At 39.9% G+C, this 24,489-nt stretch overlaps 1 protein-coding gene across 1 annotated transcript; it reads left to right on the top strand.

The window, feature by feature from the left end:
• Positions 1-282: 282 nt before the first annotated feature.
• Positions 283-10,099, top strand: LOC104463048 (signal peptide peptidase-like 2B; the record flags this gene model as incomplete). The annotated part of the gene is made up of 10 exons (XM_010075224.1): positions 283-425; positions 1,697-1,793; positions 1,952-2,068; positions 3,579-3,660; positions 4,506-4,580; positions 4,712-4,774; positions 6,180-6,279; positions 7,252-7,329; positions 8,695-8,855; positions 9,812-10,099. Coding segments are annotated over 10 exons (1,204 nt in total), but the record flags the coding sequence as incomplete, so codon positions are not given.
• Positions 10,100-24,489: the final 14,390 nt, after the last annotated feature.

Here is a 24,489-nt window from a genome sequence, read left to right as displayed (position 1 = left end):
GTCTTTTGTAAAAAAAAATTAATAAAAATTGTGTTAAAAATTTCATTCATTAATGAATGAAAAATAGTAGTCTTGATAAACTAATCTAGCCATTACTTTTTATGGATTGTGTTATATCTGATGTTCATAGATATGTGTAAAATGGGGAGTTCCACATTTCAATGCAGGCATTGGTGTTGCATCATGTTTTCCAACCCCATGTAGTTCGCAATGAAGATTTAGTGCCCTTTTATGTTTTGTTGCAGAAGGAACGGACTGATAATAGCCATGTTACTCTTTCAGGCGGTACATGAAGCACAAACGTGATGATGGGGCAGAGAAGCACGACGATGAAACGGTTGATGTGACTCCAGTAATGATCTGTGTATTTGTAGTGATGTGCTGCTCAATGCTGGTCCTCCTTTATTTCTTCTATGACCACTTAGGTACTCTTAAAGTTGTATTGGCATTGATATGTCTTCAATATCACAAGGCTGCCATCATTTAAAGAACATTTTGCTGGGAAAATAATTATGAAAGAGCTGTCTCCTGCCATGTTTCTTCATCTCAAAGATGATGAAGGGAATGGAGCATCTCCCTTATGAGGAAAGGCTGAGGGAGCTGGGTCTCTTTAGCCTGGAAAAGAGGAGACTGAGGGGTGACCTCATCAATGTTTATAAATACGTGAAGGGTGAGTGTCAGGAGGATGGAGCCAGGCTCTTCTCTGTGACATCCAGTGACAGGACAAGGGGCAATGGGTTCAAACTGGAACACAGGAGGTTCCACTTGAATAGGAGAAAAAACTTCTTCACGGTGAGGGTGACAGAACCCTGGAACAGGCTGCCCAGAGAGGGTGTGGAGTCTCCTTCTCTGGAGACATTCAAAGCCCGCCTGGATGCGTTCCTGTGTGATCTGATCTGGGTGTCCTGCTCCGGCAGGGGGAATTGGACTAGGTGATCTCTCGAGGTCCCTTCCAATCTCTAACATTCTGTGATTCTGTGAATATGATTTAGTACCCTGTAAGAAAAGCCAATGAGTAGATTTCTGTACCTACTTCTAGTGAGGCTGGATTAGGGGATCACAGAGCTTCTTTCAAAGGTGGGAGCCTACTAAGTAGATAGATACTTAATGTCTTCCACCTTTTATTTTTGTCAAAGGTGTTCTCAAACCTATACTTGTCTTTCTATTATTATTCAATTTGAAGTTAAGTTGTGGGATCCAGAATCAATTTTTTTATCTTTATAAAGGTGATAAGTTTCTAGTGATCACTTGTCAAATTGATTGACAAAAGAACATGGGAACCTAATGCACTGGAACTTCCATCCTCGTATTTCTGAGGAAGTTACAAAGAATGCGTCCCATCTGCGTTAATTCGTTTTGTTACTCAGTGATTTTAAAAGTTCCCTTATAATGCTCACATATACTTCACCATAAATTGCCTTTTAGGCTTATGATTAGTTACTTACTTTAGGAATAGTAGCACAGAGGTTTTGATTTGTTGAAGTAGCTGTTCCATAAAGTACCCTTGAGTAAAATGCGCTAGAATTAGATACGCTTGAAGAGCCTAAATCTAATCAACAATCATTTGAAGTCTCTGAGTTATTTCTCCTTATTTCTCACTCAGGCTTTTTGATTGTCTGGTCTTTATTCAGACAGGATATGAAAAAAAGCATCTCTTACCTTATTCTACTTGGACTTACTACTTTTTCTTTCTCAGTCTATGTTATCATAGGAATATTCTGCCTGGCTGCCTCAATTGGTCTTTACAGCTGTCTGGCTCCTTTTGTAAGAAGATTCCCCTTGGGAAAGTGTAGGTATGTGTCAACTCCTACATTTTTAATAGGCAAAATTAATTGTTTTTATAATGTTGGGTATTTGTGGGGTTTGCAAGGTGGTTTCGTACTTCAAAATGTTTATAAAGGAGAAGGGTAACTACATAGACAACTGTAGCTTTGGTGTGTTTCATTTGCAGAATCCCAGACAACAGCTTGCCTTATTTTCACAAGCGTCCACAGGTGCGGATGTTGCTATTGGCGGTATTTTGTATCTCTGTCAGCTTAGTCTGGGGAATCTTCAGAAATGAAGATCAGTAAGTGTATATTTTAGTTTCTGTGCTAGAAATTGTACTATGTTTTATAGTATAAGTAACTGACATCCGTAGAAGCCTAAACTTACCCAGAATTTAGAAGTGACAGGAAAGAAATTAGAGACTTGGTCAGAAATTCTTTGTTGTTCCATATGTACTTCGTATTTGTCGTCTTGGTTTAGGTTACAGAAAACTGTTTCTTATTAAGCTTGAATTTCACAGACTCTGTCTGTATTCTGATCTCTTTGGCTTAAGATAGCTTTTCAGCAGTCGTATGGAAAGTTGGACAGAAGTTGTCTAACTTATTTCTTCAGGTGATGGTCTGCATGTGCATTTGGTCAGAAAATAAGAGCTGTGAACATTGTCAGATCTTTAGTTTCTTTCAGCTGTCTGGTATGAGTAGATAATTCTCTATGTCCAATATTGCTGCAGTACCTGATTACAGCATGTTCTTACCACTTCTGTTATTTTTTTGGTGTTTTGTTTGTTTTTTTTCTTGGTTTTTTTACCCCTTGCCTCACTCCCAGCTCTTCCAATTTCCCTATGTATAAATGATGTGTTCATCTACTTGGTCCCCCTGTCAGAAATTCTGTGTTGGAAATGAAAAGCTGGCTTGTGTTTCCACTGATGGTACCAAGATGTCTTACGTGTGCCTTGAATGCCTGTTAATGCCCTTGTGGGGTCCATTTGCTGTGTTAAGGACATGGACCGTTCACTGACAACTCGTAAATCCAGGAAGCATCAACTCTGACACGCCTTGTAGAGAAATAAGTGTCAGACTGAGGAGTGTGGAGCTATTCCAGCCTGGGATATTTAGGACTAGGAAATCTGTTTTCTACCTCAAAGCTGGAGTGGACTTGAGTGTCTCCTGCACAAAGCTCCATCAGCAAGTGCTTGGGTATCAATCACAACAGCATAATCTCTCATCTGCATCTAGACCTTAGTGATTTTAGGGAAACCTTAGTGTTTCATATCTCAAATCCTGCTGCTCTTTGATCCTAGCAACCAAGAGTAAAGCGAAGAGCCTTGGTACTTCTATACCCAGCATGAAAAACGCAATGAAGAAACAACCCCAGCTGGAGGCTTCCCTCAGCACACAAGGGTGTACACTTGTACACAGGCTAAAGCACCCCAGTACTTCCTATTTTGGTACCCACTGACCTTGTTCAGCAGTTTTCAGTCCACCTCACTGTCTGCTCATCTGGCCTATACTTCATCAGTTTCTCTATGAGGATCTTCTGGGAGATTCTCAGTGGAAAGCCCTACTGAAGTCTAGATGGGCAACATCTCCACAGCTATTCCCTTATCTACCAAACCAATCATTTCATTGTAGAAGGTTATCAGGTTGATCAAGCACACCATTTGCAAACCCCTGGTGACAACAATGTTGATTTTAAGCAAGTACTTTTAATGGATATTAAGTTTTTTGTCCCAAGCAGGTCCTTAGTGAGGACAAGGCTTGGTCTGGCTTTCCTACTGTTTCCTGCAAAAATATTACTCTCTCTTTATGTAGGTGGGCTTGGGTTCTGCAGGATGCTTTAGGAATCGCTTTCTGCCTTTACATGTTGAAAACAATTCGCCTGCCTACATTTAAGGTATGAAAGTAAAACAGATGTAAAAAGAGGATGTTTGGCTGTATATAGTTGAACAGAGGAGCCACTTACAATGGAGTACATTGGCTTGGAAATGCACCTCAGGTCATATGTAGCTTGGAAAAGAGCGATGTAATGAGGATGATGTAGACCAGTAAGTGGCATGTGATTGTTAGGCATGGTGTTTGGTAACTTAAAGTTCTGTAGAGTATTGACTAGTAGTAAATCACACACCACACGCTCACTTGTGGGTTTTTTTGTTGGGGGTTTTTTGTTATTGTTATTTGGTTGGTTTTATTTGTTGTTTTGTTGGTTTTTTTTTTTCAAATTTGACAAAATTGATGCATCATTCCAGTGTTTTCTAATATCTTCCAGAACTTATTCAGTGTCCTAAGATAAAAATCAGTATTAGTCATTTAGTTGCCCCTTAAGCAGCTCTTCAAACTGTGTTTCAAGTTATCTTCACCTATACATTTGTTTACCTGTACAGATTGGCCAAAGTAATGTGGATACTATTTCAACCTATGCCTAGCCTCCTCCAGAGAAAATGCAGAACTTCTTAGTATTTCCTAATAAATTGAAATGGCACCATTTCCAGATTTTACATGATAAAGAATTTTAGGGACTAACATGTAATTTTGTGTCTAAGATTTACTGTCTTTTATGTGGTGCCTGTGAGACCCAGTTCCTCCATCTAAAATATTTGGGAATGAAGAAAAATATGTGGGTGACTTGTTTTAATCCTTGTTAGCTTTTACCTTGAATAGATTGAAGTTGCTAATTATTAATTCTTTGCTGTTTACTAATGCGTAGTATGTAAATACAAAGTGTCTCATCTCTTCCTTCAGGGTTGTACCTTGCTCCTCCTGGTTCTTTTTGTGTATGATGTATTCTTTGTATTTATCACACCTTTTCTAACAAAGGTGAGTAAAGTACTTCACTAGTGCCGGCTGCTCACAGAGCAACGTGTCGTGACCCGCTTCTCTGTGTTCCTAAATGATCCCAGACCTGCTGAGTGAAGTGCTGACTTACAATTTTCCCCTTTTTCCTTTAGAGTGGGGAGAGTATAATGGTGGAGGTGGCTGCAGGTCCATCAGATTCTGCCACTCATGAAAAGGTACTGTATGTAGTCTGAAAATATGGTGGTAACTTCCAGCTATCACACTTTCAACTTCTCTAAAATTCAAAGACAGCAAGCTGACATGGAGATGTCAGTCTAAAAAGAATTTTATGTGGAAATAAGCACTCCTGAGCTCTCTGGAAATCTACACCAAACACAGGGGGGCAAAGCAGACTTTTCGTGGTTCATCACAACAGCTTTGGTCTTCCTTTATCTTGCTTTAAAAGGGTTTCAGTATAAAGATGGTTTAGCTCAGCTTCAAAAAAACATGTGACCGCATTTGTAAATATAACTTATTGCTAATGAAGCATATCCATTTTTACCTAAAGAGATAAAAATTGCATGATCAGTCTGTCTCTTCCCCCTCCTCCCCTGTTTTGATAAGTGCTTTATGAAAAGCTGAGGCTGTAGGCAAAGGAGACAAATATGGGCTGGAGACAGAAAGAGAACAGTAGTCAGCGTTCGGTGGTTCTGTACTGTTTGACAGCAGCCAGCTGTACGCACAGAGCGTTAGAATGGAGGAGGGAAGTACATGAGATATAGGAGATAGTGAGAGACAATGTGCAAAACAAAGAAGAAATTAATCTGTAGAGGAACTTGGGTCTCTTCAGCAATGAGTGTAATACTGTTGCATGGGAAAATAGTAAAGAAAATGGCTGTTTGCAGGATGGACTATGAGCGGGTCAATCCATACAGTCCATGCTAATTTCTTTAGCTTCTTATGTTCTTGCCTTTTGTACCCCTTTTGTACCCTTTTTGTTTCAGTTTTATGCACAGAATGAATTGTATAAAACAATAATGATAGTATAAGTAGATAAAATTTATTCTGGCACTAACTTAAGAAAAGAAAAACTCTAGTGCACTATATTAAAGAGAATATGTGTTTGCAATGAATGTTGCCGTACTGTGCCTCAACATTTACAAATTCTGTAATAAATAGGAACACTTGGGGAAAAAGTCTTTAAAGTGATTTGAAAAATCACTTTTTAAAATTATTCAAGTCTTTACTCTTTTGAGATTTTATTGCAACCAGTAGAATGAAATATAAATGGTTATTTCTTATACGTATTGCAGCTTACTTAAATTCTTTATGTTCCTGCAGTTAAAGCAGAGCTGATACCCTACTGCATGTGAGGACTTTGAAATATAGTCTTTAGAGATGTCTGTCATGCAGGGTTGTCTTGGCTAGAAAGTATTTCATCACTCCTATCTTAAATACATTTCGTTGGTCATCAGTAATATTAGTTAAATGTTTTTAAACGTAAGGATCTATAATGTAAAAAACAGACATTTGTTCTATTTGAAGTCTGCACTTCCAGTACAACAGGAACAAGTTCTGGTAAATGGTGTCAATATGTAGAGAAAAGAGCTTTCATAAGGCGTATGCCTCTCTCATTCCAAGCTCCCGATGGTCCTGAAGGTTCCACGGCTGAACTCCTCACCGTTGGCTCTGTGCGACAGGCCTTTTTCCCTCCTAGGATTTGGAGACATTTTAGTCCCAGGTATTTCTTGGTTAGCACGTTAAGAATTTTACTTGTTGCATTTTCATCTTAGTTTATGTCTTTTGTACTTCTGCTTCAAGTGGGAATTTTGATTTGACTTCTATAAACCTGATAAATTAATAAGTAAATCTTTTATGTTCTTTTTTCTGCAATGTTCACGTTTTCCGTAAGAATTTAACTGCACAGTTGTCTTATGGTTCGGTTTCACATGCAGTGGTGTCAAGAAACTTAGAGAAATCTCAAGAGTTGATTTAGCAACTAATTTGATAGTATGAAACATCTTTAATAGTGTGGAAATACAGGAAATTATTTGTCCATTTGCACATTCTTTGAGTACCCACATACATGACCGCTCAGAACTTCATCCTTTTGTTAGTCAACACAACATCTGGTGTTTTGCCCACACCTTCTCTCAGATTTGACTTTAAGATAGTATGTAGAAATATGCCAGGCACCACTGCAGGTGCAAACAAGTATGCATCTGCTGACTTTCGGACTTCTTCTGAGAAATCTTTTGTTTATTTTTTTGTGTTTTGGGAAGTATGATCTGTGTCATCCCTGTCCATGTCCCCTCCTCCCCCCGACCTCGAATAGGCATAGTCATTAATCATTAATTCCTACTGTCTTTACCAGGAGCTGGAAGGCATGAATTTACCCTTATTCTTGTTGTGAACACTGTATTTTTACAACTGTTTAGTAGGGAAGGGATGACACTTTGTATCTAGGATCCGTGTATTTGTAGATGTTAATTGTATTATTAGAGTGCTTCTGTTGTACCAGGCTTATGTTATCATAGAACTGGTTTGTAAGCTGTGCAGCCTCCTGGTTACTTTAAATATCGGGGTGCCCAAGTAAGTGTTAAAAAAAAAAACCAAAAAACACCTTAAAATTTCCTAGATAATTCAGGGGTTTTGTGTATCTGAATGTGTGAATGGGTTGAAAGCATGCTGTAATTGTTCTTTCCTTTCCTAGGCTTACTGGTAGCCTATTGCCATAGATTTGATATTCAGGTGCAGTCATCCAGAGTCTATTTTGTAGCCTGCACAATAGGTACGTATAACAGTGACATCTGAACACCATACCTATAGGAGCTGCTCCCTTTAAAACCATACCATCAATCTCATCTTTTTTATCCTTCCTTTTATTATTAAACAGAAATATTTTAGCAAAGTACTTTTGAGGCTAGACCTTCCATCACCAAGTTATCTGGTGTCATTTTCCTGAGCTGTTCTGGCTGCCATCTATAAGGGGAGCTTCTTGTTACCATGGTTTGTCTCACTGTAACCCTTAGTTCTACGCTGTCTTTATGCGTGCATAGCTACTCATTCTGGTTTCTTGATTCATAATTCTTCGAGTTTGTTGTATATGGGAATTCAGGGTCAGGGATATCTTCCTTTGACTTTGTATTCTAAAAATCCATGACCTCCAATGCAACAAATTGTATTATGATGGCTGTAACACCTCTAAATTAGTTTTCTTCTGTAGAATCCACAGAGTTACATGCTATAGACTTAAAGATGACCGAATAGGATCTTACAGATTTCTGTTGGCTTTGTTACAAAGTATTGACGCTAGCAAAGACTTAAGATGCTTGCAGTTAATGTCATGAAAAACTTTCATTAAAAACTGCTTTAGAAATTCCTCTGATAAAATAGCTAGGCTTTGGGAGACTTATGGCAGGGTTAGAGAGTTGCTTTTATTTCAGTGTACCAAATTTCCTCTTGTATATAACTAGACAAAACTGTCATCTTACCTGGAACTTTCAAAATGCTTTTGCAGAAATTGATAGGAAAATGTTGTATTGATGAAGAGTCAGCAGTGTACTATTGCAGCAGTGAAAACTAACCACTTCCAGGACTGTGTTAGCAAGACTGAGTCAGCAATATGAGAGAAGTGATTATCCCCTCAATTTGGCAGTTTAGACTTGAGTCTTAACCAGGATCTGTAATAAGAAATTATTACAGATAATTAATAATAATAAGAAACAGCCAAAGCCAAGCCAAACAAGAAGCAGTTGTTATAATGGTCAAAATAATTGTCTGTATCTGTTGAATTCATAAATACAAAATGAGGCACAATAATTAGTTTCTTTATTTTGCCTTTCTCAAAGTGCTTAAGGTAATGATTGAATTGCACAATGTGAACTAGGGCAATCACACTACTTTCACAACATGTTATTATCAACAGCAAGACTGTAGTATCTCTTACATAAAGCACTACTCCAAGTTTACATTGTGTGTATAATGCTTGTGTCTAAAGAGGCCTGAAGAAATTCTGGAGATGTTGGTTTACAAATTACTTGAAATAAGTTCCTGTTAAAGTGTTCATCTAGCTAATTGTTGAGTTGTTCTTGAGCAGAGCTGTATCTAAATAACTGGGTTTTGCTGGTTGTATTTTTTTTCTTTTCCCTTCCAGCGTATGGCATAGGCCTTCTTGTGACCTTTGTTGCCTTGGCATTGATGCAGATGGGCCAGCCCGCTCTCCTCTACCTGGTGCCCTGTACTCTTCTCACAAGCTTTGCAGTGGCTCTTTGGAGAAAGGAGCTTGCAATGTTCTGGACGGGCAGCGGCTTTGCGGTGAATACCAGTTTGATATGAGTGTCTTCAAGAAATACTAATATTATAAAAACCTAACTAGACTTAAAGTTGAGTAAATATTGCAGTATTATCAAACAAAACCAAAGATTTTTTGTTTTGCTTGATTGTTTGCTTTTTTACAGACATTTTAGCCTCAGTAACGTTTTCTTTTTTTAGTTTTATGGGCCACTTAAACTTGCTGATGAAAAGTAAAATAGACCTTGTCTGCCCTTCTTGATTCTGCCGTAATTTTACTGGTTTGATCTCTGTTTAATTGTTATTATATAAAATATAATGGTTTATAATAATATATAAAATACGTCCTTAAAATCTTTTTCTTCATTATTTTTCATAGCCTACTGCTTATGGCAGTAGAAATCTAGTTCAGTACAGTAGATTATCACTTTGTTTCACTGTGGTACAAGTGAAATGAATTTGATTCCAAAAGGAATCGTTTCTGTCGTGATGCATGATTATAGAATAATTACTTGAAGGGCAAATCTATCAAGCTAGGTGTTCCCCTCAGTGAGGTTCGTTTTGTTATTCAACTAGTTGTGATAACCTTCAAAATTTTCATCTAGAGAAATGAATTTATTTGTTGAGATCATCTGAAATGTGATGGAAAAGTTGCCAGTTGTTGTACACTGATAGCAAAGGTGGGCAAAACCAGAGAATGCCAAAGTGCTGTTTGCCAGTTCCTGCCTGATCAGCAGAGCACGTCTGAGATCAGCAAGGAGCGATCAGGCAGAAAGCAATTAAACCCATTTCTGGAAGAAAAATCCCTTTGTGTACTATAAAATACAAAGACGGGATAACTGTATGCATGTCTCCACTACTGGATAATTAGAGCAGAGATGATGGACCTGTAATCGTCATCTTGTGTGACCATCGCTCCTGATAACTGGGCACAGTAATTCTTGCTTTCCATCATTCTGACTGTGATCTTCCAATTACAGAAAGACCTACCTCAGCCTCCCTTGGTGATAGCTCCTGTCAGCTGCCCTGAGCTTCCCAAAGATGGCAACGTACCAACCTCTCAACAAGACACAGAGCAAATGACCAATCCCACCCTCCACACGAAGGAGCTGCATGGCCCCACCTCAGCTGCAGAGGAGCTGGCTGATACTGACACAAAGATGGACCAGTCAGAAATTTCTATTGCACAGAGTGAGGAACCAGCTGCTCAGAATAAGGACGACCTTGAAAGCAAATGCCTGAACGCAGAGCAAAAACAGCTGGAATAAGCAATGGGATAAGAACTCCTTCTTTTCCCTCACAAACATGTCCATATAAAACCAGTATGTATTTAGGACTGGTTTAGTAGTGTTTGTGTTCATTGCGGAACCTCACTGGGAGTCTGATCATCAAATCCAACAACGAATGTACTGCCTCCAGCTTCAGTCCAGCTATACACTTCAAACATCCTTCTGAAATATGGTGCTCTACAAAGGTTCTGACGGATGGATTTCAGTGATCATTTTATTAGTGAATGCCTTTGTTCTGTTTTCATTATACTGGGGCAGTATTAAGAGTTTTTATTTACACAGTACCCTGTGCTTGTGTGGCTATTTTGCTGCTTTAGCGTAGTGTAGGTTGACATGGAGGAAGAGCATTGAACAAGTCTGCTACAATGTTTAGTTGAGAGAAACCTGATATTTTTTTTCTGTCACCTTTTATTTTACTTTTCCCTACTTGTCAAAGCCATTGATACAAGGGAATGCTTTAGTATAAACTGACATTCAGGAAATGCAGAGAATGGTTGAATTACCAGCCTCTGAAAGGATTTATACTACCGTGGTGCATTAAATGCATCTCTTAACTTTTTTGTCTTTGTTTTTACTTCCAGGTACCTGGGTTGGCTAGTAGTCTAGTTTAACAGGCAGGATGAATGGAGCTACAGGAAGCTTTCTGAGCACTCCTGTGAACTCTAGGGGCTGTCTCTGAAAATAAACAGTGTTTGTCACACTGTCTGGAAGGAAAAGCATATTAAGAATGTTTAATGTTTTAGAAATAAAATACAAGCCAAATAGGTAAGAAAATAGGTAGTAGTATAGTAGCTTAGTATACTAAGCTTAATAGGCAGTATTTTCATTGGGAAAATGTTAAAGTAAAGCAGTAAAAGTTCATATGTCTGGGGTTTTGAGCTTCTACTTGTTATTTGTTTAAGGAATGTAATTGCAATTTCTAATTCTGAAGAAATAATCTGGTATTTTTATTCCCAAGTAAGCACATATGGTGCTATAGTCAGTTGTGATTTAAAGCTACGTGCTGCTCAGTAACAAATCAACTGCCTCAGATTTCCTGTATAACATGATCAAGTATTCTATGCATCAGCTTTAGTACACATAGCGGGATGATGTGATTTGCATATTATTTATTCCATCTGAGAACATTTAGCTTTATCAAAGGTGTCTGTTCTACACTTAAATTGCAATCCCAGAAAGCCTCAAACACTACATATTAAAACTGAAATAGAAGTTGGAAGGATTCTAGGATCCCAGAATATGATTCCACATTGCGTGGAAGAAATACTCTTCAGAGTATTTCAGAGCCTGCAATGTAATTTACGGAAGTATCATGATAGTGACATGATCAGAGGCAATGTTTTTAAATTAAGAGTGTCCAGTTGGCATGTTGAGTTGGATTCTGAAGGGCTCTCTTTTAATGTCTCTCTGTTAAATTTCAGCCATTGTCTTTTTGGCTAGGTCTTTCAAAAGTTTGCCATGTGCTTTTTGGATGGTAACTTCTGTTAAAAATCTGTTTCACATTTGGTGGATAGAATTCTTTCTCTAGAATGTGAAAGGCTTTCTGCAAAGCCACACTATGGCTTCAGGGTTTTACCAGCTTCTGCTTAAAGCCTCAAGCCCTGTCTGATAAGTTGATTTAATGGTGAGTTTCTTGAAAGGCTTCCTGAGTCTAAAGGCCTGCACTACATTTAATTTACAAATCACCCTAATAGAAAACAGTAGTACTAGAGATCTGTTTTCAAGATCCTCTTTAATGGACAATGTTACTTTTGCCAGCATTAATCTAAACCAATTTTTACTAATAAAAAGCAACAGAGACATTTCACTGAAAACTTCAGCCAGCTGGATTATGCCTTAATTTAAGCCATTGTATAAGTATGTATATAAATTAAGAAAACAATCTTGTGTTTAAGTAATGAACTTGACAAATAGCAAGAAAATAAGTTTGGAGACTGACTCAAAGTTCTATGGTTTTTGCCTTGATTGTCTTTCAGTCATACCGTTATTTGGAATAGCTTTTTGTATACTTAAAAGCCAGTAGCTTTCTGATGACGAAGCATTTTTACCATCTACTTTAAAGTGTATTTTAACATCTGTTCTCATATGTTGTGGGTTAGGAAACAGTTTATTTCTCAATTTGTTTGTAACTCCATTAAAATGGAAGAATTCCTAACACATCACTTGTAGGCATTTAACAGCTGCTTTGTTTACATTACATTCTAAATAGGTCTGCTTGGAGCATGTGCTTCACCTTATGTTGCTGGGGGTTTTCCATTTATTTTTAAGTGTGATTTGTTTGTTGTTTTGGGTTTTTTTTACAAACTACAAAGATCAACGCTGGAAAAAACCAAGAACTACTCAATGCAGTGTCTCCAGTTAATGTATGTAAACTGGCGACAAGTTGCATCCTTGGAGTATTCCAGTACTGTACAAATCAGGCGACCCTGGTGCACCAGTTTGGCTGCTACTGTTCGGACCCTGATCCTGGGCAGTTCAATCACTTCCATCAAAAACCAAGGCTGTGATTTTTTTCATCTTTCAAAAACCTCCCTGATCAGCTTAATGTAAAACTTTATGTTGTATAGGAAAATGTGAAGATACGTTCAGTGTAGCTGACTCTAATTCTGTTTTATGATTGCAGATATACATCCTACATCCAACTAGAGCTAAAATGCTCAATTAATGAAAGTAATGTTAATATTAAATGTCATGTTGAGGTGCTTCTTGTTTACATCTTTCAGACATTAAGCCTTTAGCTAACCATCTAAAAATTTAATAATAACGATTCTGTTTCTGAAAACTTGTATGTGTTCAGGGGAAGCACTTGTTTTAGTGGAGAAGAAAACCCAACCAAACAAAAACTCCGTAAACAACAACAACCAACCCTACTGAAAAACCCATTAAAAAATAAAAAACCCAAAAAACTCTTTGAATCACAGTAGTGAGGATTGGATTCTTTCCTGGGTCTGAAATTGCTAAATACCAGTGTGTTGGACCAACTGTTTGGTTTGGACTGCGTTCTCCCGAAGGGTTGCACAAATGCAGCTGGAGGTAGAATGCAACCTGAAAGACTTTACTAAGGGTGACAAGTAAAGGAGAAGTATCCCAAACCCTCTTCTATTTTTTTTTTCTTGACACAAATGAAGATCATTTGAAATTAAATATATAAAAAAACAAACAAAAAATGTATTCAAAAGTATATTCTGGTTTTACCTGTGGCAGTAAAAAAGAGCACATCTTCATATGAAAGAACTATACTTGTGAAAAAATCTAATGTTTTCTCTAAACTTGGACAAATGCCAGAAGACAGTAAATCTGCAGCAGAGCACATTTTCTAATAGGTTTATTAATGTGTCTAATAGAAAGCTTGGTTTCATTTTTTTCCTCCTTCGTTTATAGTAACAATATTATAGTAACAATACCAAATTTTTTGAACTTTTTATGTGATGTCTTCATCTCAGATAATCAGCAAAGCTGCTCTGTTCATACAGTAGCCCTCAGTATGTCTTTTGTTAAGAATGCTTTGCAAGTCTTTATGGCATTTTTCAGACATGCATGTTTCTGTGTTTCAGATTTGGTGCTTGCATCCACGATGCATTGCTCGGACTGAGAACATACTGTGACGATAATGGTAGTGGCTGTATGCTGGGAAATAGCACTGACTATGGAGCCAGAAGGAAACCAGCTAGTAATCAGCACTGAAATAATATGATTTGGAATGCAGCCACATTCTTAAAGTACATGAATGAATTAAGACACCATTTTGGAGATGTGATTAAGTAGTTTCCTACTTAATCACAAACCGTGTTCTCCTGTAGGTTCTTGCTTTGAAAGCTCTTTCAAAACACAATGCTTGGGTCTACATATATGCTCAGTGTCTCCTAGATATCTCACCCTACAGTTTTTGTACAACTTTTCCTGTCTAGACAATTGAAAAAAAAAAAAAGCCTATATTGGGTGTTTGGTAAGAGTGTAACAGTGTTGCCTTAAAGTCAACTCTTGCATACAGCTATTTTAGTGCAGATCCTGCAGTTTTGTTCTTGTCTTTCTTCTCTTTAGCCCCAAGGTTGGGTAGTGCACGTATTTCTGGTTTCTTGCACTACACTGGCTGTTTAGGATGTAAAGCCCTGTAATATTTCTTTTTAATGGCAGCTTTGTTGATTATCAATTAACAAAACAGTATTCTGTATATTTTCATTGTTTGGTGTTTTATTTGTAGTATGTTCGTGGGTAAATAAGCTGGCTAAGCAGTAATGTGCAACTGCTGGATTTTGACGCACATCACCTTGACACAAGTAAGTGTTTGAAATGTAGATGTGCCAGCAGATCCAAGTATTTTTCCAAAGCCTGCAGAGATGGTGCCTTTTGCCATGACAAATCTAATCTCTGATGTTTTAAAACAAAGGGCTGTGTCTTCAGGAAAATTAGAACTTTCATATTAGAGAGTCCAAAAGCGAACAGGGAACTATGATCAGAGGTCCAGAAAACATCAGCAACAAGGAAAGGTTAATCTTTCAGTATTTTATTTAGAGTGTGTTTTCCCAGGTGGCCAGCAGGACATGAAGCACAGAGTCACTTACAAGCTCTTTGACTTCTCAGTTTAGGCTCTATGCCAATGGTGCTAAGTGGGATGGAGAGGGAAACGATAAGAAAAAAGTAGAAAGCATGAGGAGACACTGAAAAAGAATGGTAGTGGAAGAGTTTACTCCAGAGAGGTCCAGAACTACTACTCCAAAGAGAAGACCTAAGGGTATGTATGATAAATACCCAAAAATCTGAAATGCTACTGTAAATTAGAAAAGCAAAATATTTTTTTTTTTCTTTTTCAAGTAGGGATGGCATTCGAATTAGAATTAATTAAATTACAGTAAGGGAATTTTGCGGCTGGTGGTAGAAGAATCTCTGAGAATGGCTAGCACAAGTGGTTAGCCACAGGAAGCCTCTGAACCCTCTGTGGGGTAGGGCATTTCCAACGCACGCTAGTGCTGAGCTCATCTGGTTCTGAGGGTGAAGAATTGAACCATGTAGACAAGAGGCACGTCATGCCGCTTGCATGAGGGGGTAGCAAACAAGCCCTGGGCCCACTGTCATCCAGGTGTACCCTGAGGGTCTGGCTTTCTATAGTTCAGTGCCATAACTGCATAACCTTTATGATGTAGCCATCAGCTTGTATCTTATGGGTGCTGTAATGGAGTTTTGCAAGTACTTTGGCTGACAATTCAGGCCTTGTATTAGAAAGACTTGGTTTTGTTTTGCTACTTTAAAGATGATAAATGTCTGGAAAGAAACCACAGTCAAAACACATTAAATAGATGCAGTGCTCTTTCTACTAATAATATTTTTTTTTTTAATGTATACTTAATTTATTGAATTGCATTGAATGTTTCTGGCACCTCAGAACATTTTTGGAACAGGACAGCCTTGTGTGCTACCAGAAGCTTCCCTTGGCACTGGCACAAGAGAATCGTCTCTTCACCAATCCCCTGTGTCTTCTGCATTTGTTAATTATGTGCTTTTCTGGGAATGTTTAACCCTTGCCTTTTCCTCTTCCAGTTTTGTAGGTAAATATTCAAATTATGTGGAATAAAGATGAGGTTTTTCCATCTGTAGATCAGTGATAGATGATAAATAATTACTTAAATTGGATTTTCTTGATTTGGGAACTAGTATATTGTGCACAGTCATCTATGATTTGAGGAACTCGTAGAGGACTTTGTGTGATGCAGTGACTCAGTTTTGGTTCTGTTTTCCAAGCAGCTGTTGGGAGTATTGCAACTCTTAGTCCTGTTGTTGATCCACTGGTAGCCAAGGGTTACAAGTGTGCATACTTCGGGGATAATTTGGAGTCACCTTTCTTAGCTGAGTGGCATTACAGTTTTATCAAGTTTTCACAACTATTTTCCTGCTTGTTGGCAAGCAAGCTTAGCTCCAGATGGCAAACATCATCCAGGTGTTTATCTCTGAGAAATCTTTGAGATGATCTGTAGGCGAGGAATTTTTGGTTGAAAACCGCTTACTGCTGACCCGCGTGCACTGTATGTTGTGAACTTTCTTTGGGTGTTTCATGTAAATGTTGGTTCACGGAAAATCTGAAGAGACATGGTCTCAAAGTAAACAAGCTCACAGAGTCATAGAATCATTAAGGTTGGCAAAGACCTCAAGGATCATCAAGTCCAACCGTCAACCCAACACCACCCAATCCACTAACCCATGTCCCAAAGCACCATCGTCATAGCTCCTGAAAAAAAAAATTAGTGACTTCAGCTGGTAGGGTGCCCTGCAGTAGCAGATAAACAACACCTAATAGTCAAGTACTGCTGAAAGATTTACGGTGCAGAGTGTGATTCTCTTTATGAGCAGAAATACCCTGTTCCGTCCGCGCCGTCAGTTCAGTGGTGCTTCCAGGGGACCAGCCCTTCAGTGTTGGGTTGTATGCAAGAGTCACAGCTGATACTGTTTCCAGTACAATGATGTTTTCCTTCAGATGGAAGTTTGTAAAGGATGGAAATAGCTCTTTTCATCTTAAAAATGTAGCTGTAGTCAGGAAAATACCATAAACCTGCTACTTCTCTGTGTGGATCCAAGATTGAAACGGCAGGGATGGTAGACTGGTGATAGAATCACAGAATCCCAGACTGGTTTGGGCTGGAAGGGACCTTAAAGCCCCCCCAGTGCCACCCCCTGCCATGGGCAGGGACACCTCCCACTAGCCCAGGTTGCCCAAAGCCTCATCCAGCCTGGCCTTGAACCCCTCCAGGGGTGGGAGGAGCACAATCCAAAAGAGTAGTTCAGGTTGAGTTTGACAAAACACTCCACAATGGTTTTGTCACCCACCCATTCAGTCTGGTTTGGGTGAGAATCTGGTTTTTTATAGCTGACAGAGGAGACCTCAAAAAAATGAGCACATCAGAGATCTTACCACAGCCTCTAATGTGGCAGCAAACCTCCATGGGGAGACTGCAATGATCTGCAAACTCTTGCCTGTTTGTCTTCAACTCATGCTTTGTCACTTGTCCTCTCCAACAACCTTTTGATTCTCAAGCTTTCATAGAGTCAGCACAGGCTGTGAGAGAGAAGAAAAAAAAAAAAAAAAAGACAGCTCTGTTTCAGAGTGCACTCCTAGTGCTGTCTGAAAAGCTTGCAACTGGGAATCAGCGTAGCCCAGCCTCACACGTGGATTGCGTGTTGCGTTCACCACGGGGGTGGTGTCACATTTTAACACTAAAAATTAATCTTTTTGATCCTAGAGGTCACTGACAGTACATATGAGCTCTAGTGTGGCAACGTAGGAAAGCACAACCTAACTGTTAAAAGAAAAATACAGATTTGCAGCCCTGACCATGGGTGGTCTGCTCATTATTTTAACCATATTCCTCCAGTTTCTCCATCCAGCCCAGTGCAGGAGGAGCTGGGGCTCTAGTAACATCCTAGCAACACGCAAGTCCTGTTTGAACAATGCTAATGTTACTTTACTAAAACTGAACTAGTGGTCCTTGGTACACGTATCGGAGGTGAAAATGTAGAGCAGTATAAAGAGGATTTATGAGATGAGAGTAAGAGACCTGTTTACTTAGTGCTGGCTGCTTGGATGCTTGATAGTAGCTCCTCTTAGGAAGTTTATTCTTGGGAGTTAACACTATAAGTAGAACAGTTTCAAATGTCGGATGTCTTTGTCGAAGGACTTTGTAATAATGTTCAAATAATTGTATTTAGGCTAGTGTTATGAAGAATGCAAACTTTAAAGGCTGTTAATTTTAGCGCTTGTGAATGCATACATTTAACTCTACATATGTACACATGAGAAATAAACTTTTTAAGCTCGTTTCATACGGTGCTGAAGGAAGGATTTTCTTGAGATATTTTTTCTGTTTTAAGATCTACGCAGCTTGGCCCTTTAATTAAAAAAAAAAAAAAAAAGAAAACACCAACCAAACCACCAAAAACAACACTCTCCTCCCCCCCTCCCAAAAACAAAACAAAACAAAAAAAAAAGCAGCGAAGTGTCTGAACACTGGTGTGAAAACTTAGTGCAAGTACTTTTCCTGCACAGGGGCTACTACTGCCAAACAAACTGAAGCTGTGGGAACAAAGGACAGATGGGATGTTTAAGAATGAGGGATGTAGTTCTCTGTAAGGATGTAGTCAGTCATCAACAGCTAGGTTAGGAATGCTGATAAAATGAATGTCCTTCCCTGATTCCCTGATTTTTATCTTGCATCTCTTTTACCTTGTCAGTTGGTCAGTGAATCGCATACAGGATGCATATTCCATCGGTTCAGTTCACAGGATGGCTGAGTGGTGTGAAGAAGGCGACTCCTTTCACCCAGGGTGTAGTATTTGCTTGGTGATGACTTGCAAAATCTGTGCATGGTATCTACAAGGACAGATAAATCAGTAATTTTGTTATTTCTATCTATAAGTATCATATCTATGGTACAAGTAAGATTTTTGTTGTTTTTATTGTTTGCAAATAATAACAAAGAACTGAACATGTCACCTTACTAATATCTTCCTGTGCTGACAATAGGACAGAGCCATTGTGAAGACCAAGAGAAAAAGCAGTGTTGTTTCCAAGTAGAAAAATATGTTTTCCATAAACATTTCTGGGTTTCCAAAACTGTAGGTCTTACTGTAAGATGTGCATCTGATTTTCAGTTCAGTGTGGGTGGGTTCTTTCCACCCGATGTCTGGTTCTGGTATCAGCCCTCCCTCTGACCGAATTCCAGCCTTGTACCCAACTGCACAGCATATCATCATATATATATTTTTATAGATGTAAATACATTGTAATACATAGCATTTCCAGTGACCAAATATAGATTTGCTGCTTCTTTCTATGATGTAACATAGGAAAAAAACCCGATTTTTAAATTAACAGTGAGGGAACAGAATCTTAGGACAAGAGATGAGAAATATCCCCAGGGTTTCTGCAGAGTGAATTTTCCATGGAGTAATTATTTCAGGCATACATAGATACAGTGAAAAAGAACAAACTTGAAAATGACTGGTCAACTGAAATTGCAGTGTTTTAGGGTTTTTTTTCTTCTGTTTTGCTTTTAAAAAACACTGGAATTTACTTTCCTTTTGCCTGTTTTAGTTTAAAAATGTAAAAATTTTCTAAAACTGTAAAATAAAGATACTTAATTTTTGGACTGAATTTTGCTATTTTGTTTCATCTTTATGGTTGAAATCCAGTTGTTCACTATTTTTTATTGTTTGCACCAGGATGTGATAAAATGTCTTTTGTGGTTTAAAAGATCACTGTACCCAGCTTCTGCCCTGAGCAGATTCCATGCAAAATTCTTAAAACTTGCCTGGGGCTTCTTCAAGTTTTCTGTTAAGGTGCAAGACTCGATATCAGAACCAGTGTTTCGCATCCCCAAGGTGTCCACGCAAGTCATCTCTTTTCCCTGTTTTTATAACCCTGATGTGATCGTTGTACTGATACAGTCAGTTTTGACTAATCTGTTGCATGTTGTAGTGGTGGAAGGAAGGTGGTAACTAACAGTCCCTCTTTTTAAAATATAGTAAATGTCTACTGAGTTACAAGGCAAGTCTTGGATGTATCCAAGGATGGTGCAAACAGCCAACAGGTACATTTCCATTCTGTGTTTTTGTGCCCATGTTTTTCAGTATGCCCTGCATTTCACTTTTTGATATGCAATACAGCCAGGAAGACAAAAATTGAGAAATTTCTTGTGTTACCTGTCTTTCAAAAAAAAAAACAAACAAAAAAAAAACCAGCCTTTCTGTTCAGGCTGTTGCTGGGGAATCAAGAGACAGCTACTTCCATTCAGACAAAGAGGGTTCAAAACCAGAAAGACTGGTTTTGTGTTAAATAAAGGGTAGTAAATATTAAGATACAGTCTGGCCACAAAGCTCGTCCTAAGGTATTCTAAACCTCATCCTATATTTGCTGAAACAGTAACTAGTATTCTAGATTCAAACATACACCTGTATACCAGAACAAAATTAGCACAATGACCAGGCTCTGTGACTGTTATAGGACTGTATCTGTTACACAGGGACAGAGCATTGGGCAAAAACCAACTCAAAACAAACCTAAATTATTGGTCCTGGCACAGAGTAATGGTCTAATGGAGAATTAAATTATTCCAACAAGAGCATGTCTTATCTGGGTTGGCTGAGACCCTAAGATGCTGTTCTGCTGAATTCTTGCAGCAGGGCTGGCCCATGGTTCTACCCCAGTGCCACACCTTCATCATCTGTCGCTATTTACATTCCCAGCATCTCCCAGCTGTCTTTCTTACCAAGACCAGTCCTACGTGACCATTTCTGCCTCTGCCAGGAACAGCTTTTGTTGACGATTTACAAGCATCTTATCTATGTGCAGCTTGCTCTGTTTTGCAGGAAGAACCCCTCGGGGACTCTCTGGCTGGATTCTCAGCCCAGGATGATGGCTCATCAGCAAAGGAATTGCTCTGTGCACAGGTGCTGCCCACAGGTTGTCTTCAGGGCACGCTGAAATTCCTACCTGGAGAGCTCCTGCGCCAATGGCTCACGTACTTTCTAGTTTCTATTCAGTTCATTGTCTCCAATCCGTTCATTGTCTCACCTGTGCAGACAGTTAAGAGGGGAGTTCCCGGAGCACGGAGGGACGTGATGGCTTGGCTGCGCTGGCTGAGCACACAGGGACAACCTTCAACCCAAGTTAGACCCAAACTAAAAGACATAATTGAGTTTCATACTTTCAGCTCACACATTACAGATTCCATAGCTCATCACAGATCCCAAATTAGTTTTTTTTTCTATTTTAGAAGGGAATGAAGATTGTGTATCACACATAGCAAATAAGAGAGAGCTGCTCAGCCACCACCGTGCACCACAGCAGCCCAGCTGTCCAGCATTCCCAGGCCCAGTGCCGGTGCGTAGTAGGAGGTGGAAGAAAGTTACCTGAAGAGAAACACGGTGCTGATGAGTGAAAATACAAAGCTCTGAACTTATTTAGCCTTTAAGGATAACATGAGGTATGAATCTTTCTTTTTGTGGGAACTGCATTCAGGCAAATACAGTATTTGGAATTTTAATCTGGGGTTTTTCTGTTTAAATACAATTGTTGGTTTGTCAGTTTCCATAGACTTGACTCTCTAGATCACCTCTGCATCCTGCTCTCAGTAGAAGAGTTCCTTGGAAAGAGATGCAGGTGTGGGAAGAGCTGTCCTATGGGTCTCCAGCAGCTCCAGGGATCATCCTGTTCCCAGCAGGTGCTCCTCAGCAAGTCCCAGACAACCCCTGGCTCTAGCCCCGGTGACTCTTCTCATCTTCTTGGGTACTTTTAAAGGACTGCTTTTGACAATTTTGCCTTACTGCCATGCAGCAGAAGCAGTAATCTACTATTAAATCTTATTTTTGGGTTGATGCATCAGATCAAGACAGATGCCGGTACTTTTTCCGTAAGAGGTTTCCATAAAAAATCTAGACACTTTAGGGGGAAAAAAGTTAAGAGGGCAAAGGACCTCCCCTTGTCCCTCCCCAGGTTCTTATGGTCCATAGCCTTGTCATGGGCAAGTCTGTGTGTGTCCTCTGCTAGTGCCCAGCTGCAGAGTCCAGCCAGTCGAATGTTTCCCGCTGGGTGGGGCAGGGGGAATCCTCTTTGCCCAGGAGCACACAAGGAAACACCATTCGAGCAGCAAGCCTGGGCCTGGCACCTCTTCCAAGAGCTGTTGTCCCCATGTTGGGAAGCACCATGTAGGCAGAGGGCATCATGGAGCTGTGCAGACGCTCTGGCATGGGATTAGTCGATCCCCAGGGCAGAATTTTTCAGTCTTGTTGAACTTCAGGAGGTTCCTTTTGTCCTGCTTCCTGCGCTCTTCTTTCTGTCACATTAGCCATGGGCTGTAGCTCTTTAAAGCTGGCAGAAAAATCCATAGTGCCAACGCTGGGCAATAGGCTGATTTCAAGTGAGAAGTTGGTTTAGAGACCTCTAGAAGTCCCTATCGAGAGGATATTTATTTTGTACCTTACCTAGGATGGAGGTTAGCAAAGGGAAACAATGCTGTGGCCGTTACAGAGCTGCTCAGGGGCTGCCAAACACTGAAAACAATTCCATCGGAGTTCAAATAACCATCATTAATAAGAAGTCAACAGTCACTCGGTATTTCTGTCATATTTCTGATGAAAAAAAGGAGGAGGAAACTCCTAGCAGGAAAAAGCCATATAACATCAGTTTTCTATATTTATAAAATTCACTAACACAGAATTGGATTTTATGGGGAAAAAAAAAAAAGTCTTTCTTCTCAAATAATTTCCCCATAAAGTTACGCACAAGTATTTCTTCTATTGTTCCTATATTGTCTTATATTTGGATTGGTTTATCTCTCTGAAATCAAGATTTAAGATGAAATTAAATCAATAGAGGTTGTTTTGTTGTTCCCTTCAGGTCTAAGAAAGGTCTCTTCCTGGTGCAGAAAAGAAGATGAAAAAAGGAAATCTGCACTGAAAATGTGGCTTGGGAGTAGTGCTGCAGAGCATGTCATGCCCATCCTTGATCTATCAGGATGGGGTTCTGATGATAAAATAACTCTTAATTTCTGGTCAGGTGCCACAAGCTGTTATTTTCTGTCCCCATTCCGTTTCTTTGCTGAACCAGGAGACACAACCTGGTTTAACCTCACCTTAATTTTTTCCCTGCCCTCAGTAAAAAGCCTTTCCCAGGAAGCAAAATTAAAACAGTGGTCTTTGGCATCCTTGCTGTGTCTGCACCTCCATATTTTCTTGGCTATTGACATAATTACGGATCCTGTGCAAAGCGTTTTCCAGTGCTCCAACGTGTCACACAGCAAACCAGTTAAACACTGTTAGAGGCATTTCAGTCCTTCTGGTGCACCACGATGATTTCCTGCTTGTTCTGTTGAATTTTGAGCATTAGATTGCTTCAGTGAGGTGGTTATTTTATCTGGGCACTCTAAGAGTGTGTGCAGCAAACCTGCAGCGAGTAGCCCCAACCGACCCTGTTGAGTTTGGCGCATCTGGTTGCCAGTGATCACATCCGTAGCGACTGTTTTCTCGCTGAGCTTGTGTGCGTTTGCTCTCAGCCCCTTCAGAGGAGTGCAGACTGCCACTGCTACTCCTCATTTCCTATTCTACTGCTAACGCACCTAGTATATTTTGCTGATTTTGTCTCTTCTTTCAGCTGTATCTCCCCTCTTCCCCTTCTTTGGAGTTTGGTCAAGCAGTTTTGCATTCTGTAGTCCCACAAAGATACGTTCTTCTTTATCTGCTGACCTTTTCGGAGGACATCAGTCTCCTTCTCAGCTCTTTCGCGGGGATATACGTAAGGTACCCGCAGTCTGTCACCAAGGACAAGAACTGCTTGTGACATTCACTGGCTCACTTACGGCCAAATGTGTTTATATTCAGAGCTTGTTGCATTTTCCTGGTTCATTGAACCTGCAGGAAGAATTTTAACCAGCCAACTCTTCATTATTGGTGCTCAGGAGGAAACCTGCAACAGGTTCCAGTGGCTGCTGCTTGATCTGGAGAGATCCATGGGACAGCAGATGTTAGGAATGAAAGAATATGCTCTTACCAAAACCAACTTCAGAGAAGTTTCTGCGATCATTTTATAATTTAAAAATTTTATTTCTTTCCTTGCTTTGCTCTTTAAACACACTAACTGCTAAAATTTGCCGTTAACGTTGAAGCCACTTAGGATCAGAAGCAGCAATAGGGCGTGAGCTGACTGTGCCAAAGAGGCAAGCAAAAATTCAGCTTAAAGCAAAACCAGTTTGTATTTTTTTGGGTGTTTTTAATCTTTTCAAGATGGCAGAAGGCTCATTTGTGGGCTCAAACCTCAACTTCAGCACAAGGAACCTGGTCCAGTTTTGGTCTCTGCCGTAGGTGTGTGTGATGCTGACAATCCCTGCCCAGCCCTGTGCTGCAGTTGGGCCCTCTTCCTCGCATGGAGATTGTTATGATGATGGTGGAGTACAGGATTGTAAGGACTGTGGATGTCTGGCTGAGGAAACGCACGGGGTTTTGTGGCACTGCTCCCCTTGGCTGTTCTCTGTGTGCGTGGGACCGCGCTTGTGTCACCCGCAGGGTTTCAGTGTGTGGGACTGGCGAGTTCTGGCGAATTCTGGCGAGAGGGGTGAGTTCAGTGCTGCTGGCACCCATCACCAGCACTTCAGGCAGCAATTTCTGTCCTGCTGGTGAAACGCTGCCGAAGGGAACGGGAGTTCCCCAGTGAAAGGCAGAAACTGTGCCGGGGCTGAGGGCACCCAGGGCAAGGAACGAGGGCTTAAACCCGAGTTCAGTGAAGAAACAAACAGGGTGATTCCTTCCAGTTTCTCAGCCTGTGCCTTTAAGCTCCGTATGCAAAGTGCCCGAGTGCCTCCCACCCCTCCCAGCCTCTCCCCGGGCGGCGC

The sequence above is a fragment of the Pterocles gutturalis genome, unplaced genomic scaffold, assembly GCF_000699245.1.
Source record: "Pterocles gutturalis isolate BGI_N339 unplaced genomic scaffold, ASM69924v1 scaffold12542, whole genome shotgun sequence".
Taxonomy (NCBI): domain Eukaryota; kingdom Metazoa; phylum Chordata; class Aves; order Pterocliformes; family Pteroclidae; genus Pterocles; species Pterocles gutturalis.
This window is presented reverse-complemented; position numbering and strand designations above follow the sequence as displayed.